Here is a 9662-nt window from a genome sequence, read left to right as displayed (position 1 = left end):
GTAAACATCCGTCAAGGCTCTAGTAAGTGGTGAGTGGGCTTCTTTTCTTGTTTTTGTGTAGTGAGAAAAGTCTTTGAGAGCTAAGAAACCGCTGGCCTGGACGTTAGAGAAAAAACACCCGCATTCCCGAAAACAACGAACGCGGGGATTTGCGGAGATGGAGACGGACACGACGGAATCTTTCCAACTTGTACTACTTGTAGGCCAAGCGAATCACATGCTTGAACCTCGGTTTACCGCTTCCGAACTTCTAATTTAGGTTAGTGCGGCTGGAGCATCACGAGTCGTGCTCTTAAGAGCAGCCAGATTTGTTCCCTGACTCGACATTGAATATCAGGTCTTCTGCAGAGGCAACAGAGGGACAGTTGTAAAGTTCAAGTGAAAAACCCAAATCAACAAATGACAATCTAACCATGTTCTCTTTTGGGTAATAGGTTCAGTTGTGAGCGATCGGCCGGTGCATATTGTGAAAAGGGTAACTGACGATCCGACAACTTTGTGTTCAGAAAATCACATTCACATGAATGCCATATTGCAAATGCCATGGGATCCGGAGATTGCGGATCCAGGGACGGGACATCTTGAACGCCATTGCAAAGTATAAAGCTTCCTCAATCTCCAACTAACGGAAATGAAGGTGATATGGCCACTAGCTAATCACTTGCACCTTACCTGACTCATTAACCTGCAGAGATCTCCCTCAGACGGGAGCTTTGGGAGCTTCTGCAAAGCTTCGTGACTCTGTAAAGGTAATCGCTGTCGTCCGATCATCGCTTCTGCATCGAGTAGTAGGTGTTAGGGTAGGGCAACCAGGGCGGTCCATGAAAAAAGGATCACGTAAAAGTCATCAAGGTTCAGTACGTCTCAGAAAGAGAGTTGTACTTTCTCTTGAACTCGATCCGATGTTGATTTGGACATGGATGGCACCCCTGGTTCTTATTCCCTGCGCTTCCCACAGCTTTTGCTTCCTGCTGCGGTTTTGTCTCGGATGAGTGGAAGTCCGGCGGCAGGGCAGGTAGCTTTGATGGCAAACAACGTCCCCCTGTAACTGCGGATATGAGGCTTGCCCTGTCCTGCTTGCCCACCTCAGGCTCCAACGGAAACCAGAGCCAAAAGCAAACCCTCGTAACGCCGCACAAGGATGCTTCGCCACTGCAGAACGAAAAACTTGAACTCTGAGATTGTATGACGAAATGGTAAACAGATCCGGATCGGTTGAGGATACCATAAATTGAAAAGCTGGCATGGATGCATGGGTGCATGGGTTTGTTTGTCTCTGATGTCGATGGTTGACATCGACCGAACCAGTTTCGGGCAAATGGTCCGCAGCGATGGTGGCGTCATCATTCGTCACACACTGAAACCTGGACGAAAAGTGGCTGGATGCTGTGGCGGTGCTAGCGACTGCCACGTGATCACGGATTATTCTCGGCTCGACATTTTGAGTGGCGCATGATGTGGCTGAAGTGGCTGAAACTCCCTGAAAATTGCACATGCAAGGCACTTTTGCAGCCATTCCGCGTGTCCTTGTACAAGTACCCAGTACCCAGTACGAGGTAGACTGTTTGCTGTCTGCTGGCGCCGGTACCTAGAGTACCTAGCCTCTACCACCGTAGCAGTCAGTAGAGCAAAAAAAAAACAGATACTTCTCACCTCCAGTGTTCCATCTTCCCCCCCTCTCCCAATAAAAATTCTGACCCAGATCGGGTAGTCCAGTCCACTCCTCTGCAGTAGTACTCGGAATGCTTACCAGAGGGTAATTTGCCATGTGGTAATTGAGCGGCCCGTCCCCCCTGCATCTTCCTACCTATCTGCCTGACACTGTGCACTGGCACTGGCGTTCGTTACATCCCCTCCCTCCACTTTCTCCCACTCTCTCACTCCCACTCACCACCCCCCCTCTCTCGGATTACTACCCATCTGTGGTTATCCGTCCATGAGGTATCCGTAGGTAGGTGAGTCATGGAGAACCGCAAAAGCAACGCTGACAATTCAGGGTGTCACATTGCCCATGGCGGTGACGATGGGGGTGACAGGGAACCCCCAATCTCGAAACCCAAACAAGGATTATGAAGTCGTCGGGAAAGGAAAGAAAGAATCTCGGGGTTATTGGGTACCGAAGGCATGAGGGAAGCCTACGAGTATCGGCCAGCACAGCAGCAACTTCACAAGTATCCTCCCTGCCACTACTGGTGCCACCTACCCACTACCCACTAAGAATCCCCCCATCGCCATCTGCATGCGCATGCGCATGTAATAATAACAATAATAATTCGTACATACTGCAAGAAAGCAAGGCCCCCAAACAGAAGTACGGCATTTGTGTAACCTCCCAGCATCCCCCCCCGGGGGTACGAGTCCCTTGTACAGAGGTTCAATACCCGAAAGCCGGACATTTGGCCACATTTGGGGGGGTTGAAGAAAATACACCGTAACTCTCTTCAGCCAAAAGACTCGAGAAGAGCTGAATTACCCCAAGCAGCAGCTCCGCAGGGTTTGCCGAAGTTCGGCAGAACTCCGTACGCACTCCCTATGTAGACGACGTGATTGGGCCTTGGACTGAGTGGGTGCTTGGGACGACTCGGAAAGTCTGTTTGAGGAGAATACCCGATCCTCGGAACCGAAACCATTTTTGTGTGCGAGAGAACGAGAAGGGGAAAAAATCTGCAAAGCCACGGATCGCCGTAGAAGTTTACCCAAGCAAAGCTGAAACGGTTTTCTTTTCTTTGCCAAACAGCAGCTGCTGCCAGAAAAGAAAACCATGGGTATGGCAGCCACCCGATCTATCCGTCTAACTTGCTTTTTCTTCGTCTTCTTTGTTTGCTTCCACTGAGCATGGGGAGGGGAGAGGGAAATGGAGAAAAGGGGAATTGGTGTGACGGTTGGAACTTGGATGGTTCTTTGATGAGTCAAGACACCTCCAAGTCCTCCCTTTGCTGGAACTGGTTGGAAACCCGAGTCCCTACCGAAGAATAAACGAGTGGTGATGGTTGTACCTCGTATTCCGGATGTACAGTAGAATGCACCAGTAATCAGCCTGAAACCCCAAGCAAATAACAGGTTAGGAGTTGCCCTCCGAATAATCGAAGGCGACGGTCGCCCTGAGTATGCACCGCCCGCAGACGCTGCTGGTTGATTCTACAAGCCCTTCTCCTTGATACACGGGAACACCGTCTCGACATAATCACCCAGAGTCCCGTGAAGGTCTCGAGAAACCGTCATGTGAAAGTGGGCTTGGTGGGTAGTGTGGGAGCATCTTCTTCCCAACCCTCGGCTGTTGTCGGCGGATTTGTTTTCCCCAGGATTGATCGGCGGATTCTTTTCCCCCGGGAGTTGTACCGGACACGACGGAGGTACTCTAGTAGAAGAGAAAGTTGCATGGCTTGGTCCCCTCTCATGTCGTGTCTGCCTGCATAAACGTTGGAAACGGTGTGTAGATGCCCCCAGATATGCTTTGGACGCGTCCAGGTCGAGGGTGACAGCGGTGTGTTGTTTAGAGGATTCAATCTTGCCTTTTCCTTCACTGTTGGCCCCAAGAGATCAACCGACCGTACAAGAGATCAGCATCGACATCGAGATCTCTGAATCCTTCAGAAAGTGTCCAAGGCACTCAGCAATGGCACCCTCAAGCTTCACCGCTGCCCTCAACGCTTGTCGTCTGAGGTCAATAAGTCATCCATGGGCACAGCTGTTGTACCAGGAAAACGCAAGGAAAACGGAACAATTTGATGTCTTGGGTAATAGATATATTAAGCTAATAATACTAAGCTAGAGGAACTCTGAACTTGCAAGGTTCCTCAAGGTGTAAAGAGGGAGTCATCCAATGGACTCGACCATATTCATATCGTATCCAATCAGCCATGTAGGCGGGGGTATCGTAGACCGTGTCCCATAGTCAAGATATGCAAAACAACTGTCCGAAATGAGGCCAGTATGAAGCCGCTCACTAAAAAACAATGCGCTTGCTAGACAAAAAAACATGGATGGTGTAGTCAGGGCCAGCCCGAGACAACCTGTCCTCATTGAGGGCCGTTCAAACAGCTGGTGCCACGTCGTTGCATGGTCTGACGCCTCTTGAGCGCGCTGGCACTGGGTCGTCGGGACTTGCTGGCACCATTGCTGTCCGGGTTGGCGAAGCGGACGACTCTGCGCTTTGCGTCGGCGTCCCGTGCATAGTGAGCTGCTGCCTGGGGGAGGTTGGACGCGGCCTCTTTCTCTTGGAGTTCTCGGAGGAAGGCGATTTGCTCCTCGGTGGTCAGCTCCTTCTTTGGTGCCAGTGCCGGGATGGTCTCCACGGGCAGGCTGAGGTCTTCGGCAGGACAGAGCAAGTCATCGTCGGAGAGGTATGAGTTGGGCTCAGCGCCGAACGGTGACATGCATGATCGGTAGGGACTAGGCATCCATGTTGAATTGCTGCTGTCGCGGCGCATGGCGATGGATTGTGTTTGTGATGACGAGGTTGAGTTGGATGCGGTGCTGTCTGTTCGTGCCAGTGCTTGAGAACTGGGCCACGCCGAAGTGGGTGACGCGCACACCAGTGCCGTGTAGGCAGAAGTAGGCGCGTATGAGTAGGTGTTGGACGTGGTGGAGTCGCGAGAGTCTGAACGCGACATAGCTACCGATGTCATGGCTGGAGTAATGTTGGAGGTGGGCGACGAGAAGAACATTTTGCTGTCTGTGCGTGGTTGGAAGAGACGACGATGTTGATGCAAGACGCGACGGGGGTGTCGAGTTTGATATACAAGCACAGAGTTTGGGGGGCCCGTGATGTTATTATGATGGGGTTTGCTAGTGGTCGCCAGATCCGGGATTCGGGTTCCCAGTTGCGGGAGTGTGGCAACGGATGGATGGTTGCGGGTGGTGATGCAATGTGCGAGTAATATGTTTGCGTCGAGTCAATCCCACGGATCAGGATCGGCTAAACGACCTGGAGTTCAGGAGAAGGCCGGAGAACGGTGACTCGGCGTGATGGGGTTTGTGATCGGTCGACTTGCCGCTGTTGCTCGTCTCGGTGGTTGGCCCGGTTCGGTGAGCGTGGATGTTGATGGAATCCCAGTGGCTAATATATGCCTCGTCCAGGGCGGCTGTGCTGGGTGCCAGGTCGCGAACAAAGGTCCTCTTGCGAGTAGGTCCTCTTCTGCGGAAGTGTTTCGAAGATCAAATGGGAAGAAGGGGGAATAATCCTGGTTATTAATGTTTGTTCGTGGACGCGAGGGTGGTAGAAGTAAATTAGTCCGTATCACTGTTTTGCCCCTTCCCCGTGCCCTTTTTCCCTTGTTTTTTCCTTTTGGGCTATGGATGGAGAATGGCGAAAACCCGATGGAGCGGTGCGACCTCGGACCTAGGACGGGAAAAGAAGACAAAACCAGGGTTCGGAGAATGGCCCCCTTGGGTCGTATGGGTCGTACTTGGTAGCGTTTGTTGCGACCGGGTTGTGGGGGGGTGGGAGAGCAAGCGGCAAAAAGTTTGTCGCTTTTTGGCACCGTGTTGATTCTGTGAGAATTCCGCGAGAGGCTAGCGAATTCGCGTCTGAGTGGCTGGTTTCAGACAGGTCGGAATGAGCGGACCGTTGAAGTGATGGGACGCAGGGGGTTTTCGATAGCGATGTTCGATAGTTGATAGTGTGTGATGCGGTACCGAAGGGACCTCAGGGTTTCGGTGATGGTGATCAAAGGTTGAGTGTTGCTGAGTTTGAAAAGGGTTGTCAAGGACAAGTAGGCAGACGTGGCAGGAAGAGAGGATTATAACAGCAAAGCCTGTCTTGCCCGTTAACAACCAGCAAGAAAAGGCAAACCCCCCAAATAGGATTGATTTGTTGTCCTTGTCCGCAGCGCTGACTGTCGGTCAGTAGACCGCCTGAATAAGGGTTGGATTCTGATTGTTGTGTGAAGGGTGAATGTGACACCGAGCGCAGTCGAGCCCTTCAGCCAGGCAACCGAGGGCGAGTGATGAGCTAGGCTCGAGGCGCAAGCCACGGGGGTTAAACGAAAAGCGTCGAATGGGAGGATCGCAAACGAGACCATGAACGTGGGTTGGACGAGAATGTATGTCTTGGAAGCTGAGGACGGAAGACGGGGGAGTGAATCAAATTGGAGCAAAAGGGATTTGGCGGTGACAAGGCGGTGACAGGGGGCTGCGAGTAATACTGGTTGGGTGGCCGTGCGGGTGCAGCGGGCTCACGGAATGGGGGAAGGGGAAGAGTCAGTGCTTCAAAGCCTAGAGGAGCCGAGATCTGTCCCGATGAAATCCCTAGGTTGAGCCTGGTGAGCCCCGTTGTGAGGCCCATAGAGGCCCGTGGACCCCCTACAAAGGACTTTGGTAGGTAGAGTTCCAGGCTTCCAGGCCTGTTATCCTCCCCCTAGGTAGAGTACCCCACGCCCGTTGCACCCAGTGCCCAAGACCCAGTGCCTGACTCGCCAACAAACAAGTCAATAAGGGGGGTCGCAGCTGGCCTCCACCCCGGCTAAAAGGGCATCATCGGGCCAGTACCACGCGACAAATGCCTGGCCAGGTCGAGATTCGTTCGGGTGGAACATGTCTGGTTCCTCCTATCATCACACAGAGATGCTAATTCAGGAAGTCAATTTGCGACAACCGGCAATGAAGTGATAGTGATTGAGGAGATGGGCCAAGAAGGAATCCCACGGCGATCACGACAACGACTCGTTACACGTAGGTATGAACGAGTAGGTCTGGTCGCTGTCAGACGGACTTTGTTGTCAACATTCTCTCTTACCGAACTAGCCAAAAATGAAGCAAAAGGTGCACTACCAACAAAAGTGCGATGACTCAGGCACACATTTGGGGAGCATTTTGTATGGTGGTCGGTGATGGTATACTGGTAGTATAATGCCGCATTCGGACATCCGTTGATGATGGTGATGATGATTGCAAACAAGGATCGGGTCATCCTTTGTGCTATGTATGTACAAACGTACTACTTATTATTGTTCGACTGAGTACAGTTGATGCTGATATGGTGCTGATACCGGCCCCGGGTGATACAAGGCGCAGGCATTCTATACTCGTCACCTTGTATCACCCACACCAACACCAAACCCCCAAAATTAGTTCTGTCAACTCATTATTATTATCATTACCATTATGACGATCACAGCCTCTGTCATCTCTTCTAGACCCTTGGTGTGCCCTGAGTAAGAAGTTGTCCATTAATTATTTGCTGGCAGTGGCCGGAAACGATTACTTCAGCAGACAGCGACCCTAGCGATGTCTCTCCAAGCTTTGGAATTGCTGGATGCGGAAGGACCTCGACATCTCATAATAATATATCCAAGTAGAAAGGGCCGAGAACATGGCTGGACCGGCCTTGTTCTCCGTGTCGGTTTTTTCGTATGAGTTAAGGCTTGATTATTCTCCCAGAGATGGTGTTGTGTTATACAAGTGAGTGCTTGGGCAATGACGTTGGTGGTTGCTCTTTCTCGTACTTGCTTCATCCCACGTTGTCTGTTGTTTTCCTGCTTTGTTCATTATTCTTCGCATTACGAGATGCAGACAGAGTCGGTGGGATCCTTTACATGTCTCCCTCCCACTATGATCCCTCGGCAGATACAACTCTCCTAGTCAACGGCCAACACATCAAGGGAATAATATCTGACTGACTCACTCCAGGCATTCTCCAACTCTGGGGGTGAGGCACACCTCAAAGTTGCTGCCCAACTCGTCCACCCGAATAGCACCTAAAGCCTACCTACTCTAGGGCCAGCCACTCACCGGTACCCCCCAAAACCCCTAGTCGGTCGTTTCCGGGCGCCAGAAAATGAAGCCGGGGACTTAACTAAAGAGAAGGGTGTCGCGGGCAGGGCGGGGCTAGCTAGTAGTGGGTGCGGTGCGTGGGCGCTTCTCGTGGGCAAGGCGACGAAACTTCCCACGAATTCGTAGCCTCAAATGCCTCGGGGAGAGAGGGATGTGGATGCCTGAGGAATATGTGTGCAGGAACCGAAATTGTTACTGCCTGAGATACCACGGATGGGTATACGAGGAATGGAAGAATCAAGATGAGTGCGGAACCGACCACCTGCCGGGTTGGGGGTGGTTGTTGATGGATTGCCGCGCCTCATTTGGCTTCGCAATGTCTCTCTAGGGACCATCTGCGAAACCCGAAGTTTACACGCAATCTGCTACTCCGTACTACTCGTACTCCTCCACACCCACCAGATCGGCAAGGCTTTCGTTGTAGGTACAAACCATTGGGGAAGCATCGAGGTTCCCCGAGTCTAGCCCCAAGTACCTCCGCACCAAAATTTTGCTGGCAAGGTACATTCACCGCCCCCTGGAAATACCTCGGCGAGCCCCGAGCCACATGTCGCAATTTTCCTTTAATTCCTTTTTCTTCCTCTTCTTGCTTTTACCTCTCGTACGGGGTTTCTTCACTGTAACATGTGCACTCGAGTCCACACTATCGGCTCTCCCCTGCCCGTGATGGCACCATGGGCACTTGCAAATGCCGGTCAGAGGAGGCCAATCTTCCAGAAGGATTTTGGAATGTCACTATTTGTACCCAAAGTCGTTGCAACGACACGACGGGGAACGACAATGGTGGATCAACGGCGCAGTGCAATAAAACCCACCTCTTGAACGACGAACCCCATTCAGCCTCCTGGGTAAAGTCCCCATACTCTAACAAAACAACCAAAGGGTCCCTTGACCCATAAGCCGGTTGTACTAAAATGCCCCCAGTGCCACCACTCATCCCCCGTCAGATCCATCTCAAACCCGGTTAGATACTCCACCGCTGCTCGTTGACGGGACCCATCCTACCCGGCTCTTTGGGAAAGATGGATTGCGTGCCCACTTAATATCGAATCTCGTTTGTTGTCCAATCAACATCTGCACTCTTGTCCTCGAGGCTTCCGAGGCTTCGTCGTGAGGGGCCCGGTTCCGAATTTTCCTCATTCCGACAAAGTTTTGAAGGCTGGAAGTTCCCGATATTATCAGTTCGGATTCTAGGGGTCCTGCTCGTCGTTGAGACCGAGGTGCCCGACGGCATTGCTCTTCCAAAAAGCCCAGGTCCAGCTCTTCTTACCTCGATTGCGAGTATTCACAGCCTGGTCCGTGGTCGGTGTTTGGCCAGACGGTCACATCCCGCACTGAGTTTTGCACCAATGCACACTGTTTGATCAGCCGTAATCAGCACGGCATATGTGCCGCGAGTTGAACCGTTAGGCAAGCTTGGACCCGGGGAGACACACAAAAACACACATGGCCAAGACGAATACGAGGTGGGTTCGCAAGGCGAAAGGCAAAATAGAGCCAGACGACCGAATGGAGAAAACCCTTTTCGGTGTTACTCAGGCTGACCGTGTCGCCGTGTCGCAATTGCCCCGTCTGGTTGCCGTCAGCCAGTGCGCAACGCGGCTCGGCACCGAAGAACAGGTGTTGATGACCATTCCGACCTTGAATCACACTTTTGCACCCCAGACAGCAATTGCGAGGGTGACACATGGTGTGCATGCAGCCCATGTTTGTCAGATATGCAGGGTTTGGGGGCATTACACATGGTTCAACATGACTTGACGCGACAGCCCTGCGAGGTGCAGCTGACAGTGGCACGAGCTGAGCTGAGCCTCGTTTGCCAGCCTGTCGGCAAGCATGTGACGGTATACGACTCTGACTTGCAGCAACAACAGCAGCAGCCGGAATAA

At 52.2% G+C, this 9662-nt stretch overlaps 2 protein-coding genes across 2 annotated transcripts; one reads left to right on the top strand and one right to left on the bottom strand.

Moving 5' to 3' along the window:
• Positions 1-4019: 4019 nt before the first annotated feature.
• AYO21_04249 (hypothetical protein) lies at positions 4020-4667 on the bottom strand (the record flags this gene model as incomplete). Its single annotated transcript, XM_022654222.1, has 1 exon — positions 4020-4667. One exon carries the CDS (start codon positions 4665-4667, stop codon positions 4020-4022), a length of 648 nt encoding a protein of 215 aa, XP_022513499.1.
• Positions 4668-9219: 4552 nt separating this feature from the next.
• On the top strand, positions 9220-9662 carry AYO21_04248 (hypothetical protein; the record flags this gene model as incomplete). The annotated part of the gene is made up of 2 exons (XM_022654221.1): positions 9220-9480; positions 9543-9662. 2 exons carry the CDS (start codon positions 9220-9222, stop codon positions 9660-9662), a joined length of 381 nt encoding a protein of 126 aa, XP_022513498.1.

Source organism: Fonsecaea monophora (genome assembly GCF_001642475.1).
Source record: "Fonsecaea monophora strain CBS 269.37 chromosome Unknown Scaff23, whole genome shotgun sequence".
Classification (NCBI taxonomy): Eukaryota; Fungi; Ascomycota; class Eurotiomycetes; order Chaetothyriales; family Herpotrichiellaceae; genus Fonsecaea; species Fonsecaea monophora.
The sequence above is the reverse complement of the archived record's forward strand: the minus strand, read 5'-3'. Positions and strand labels throughout refer to the sequence as shown.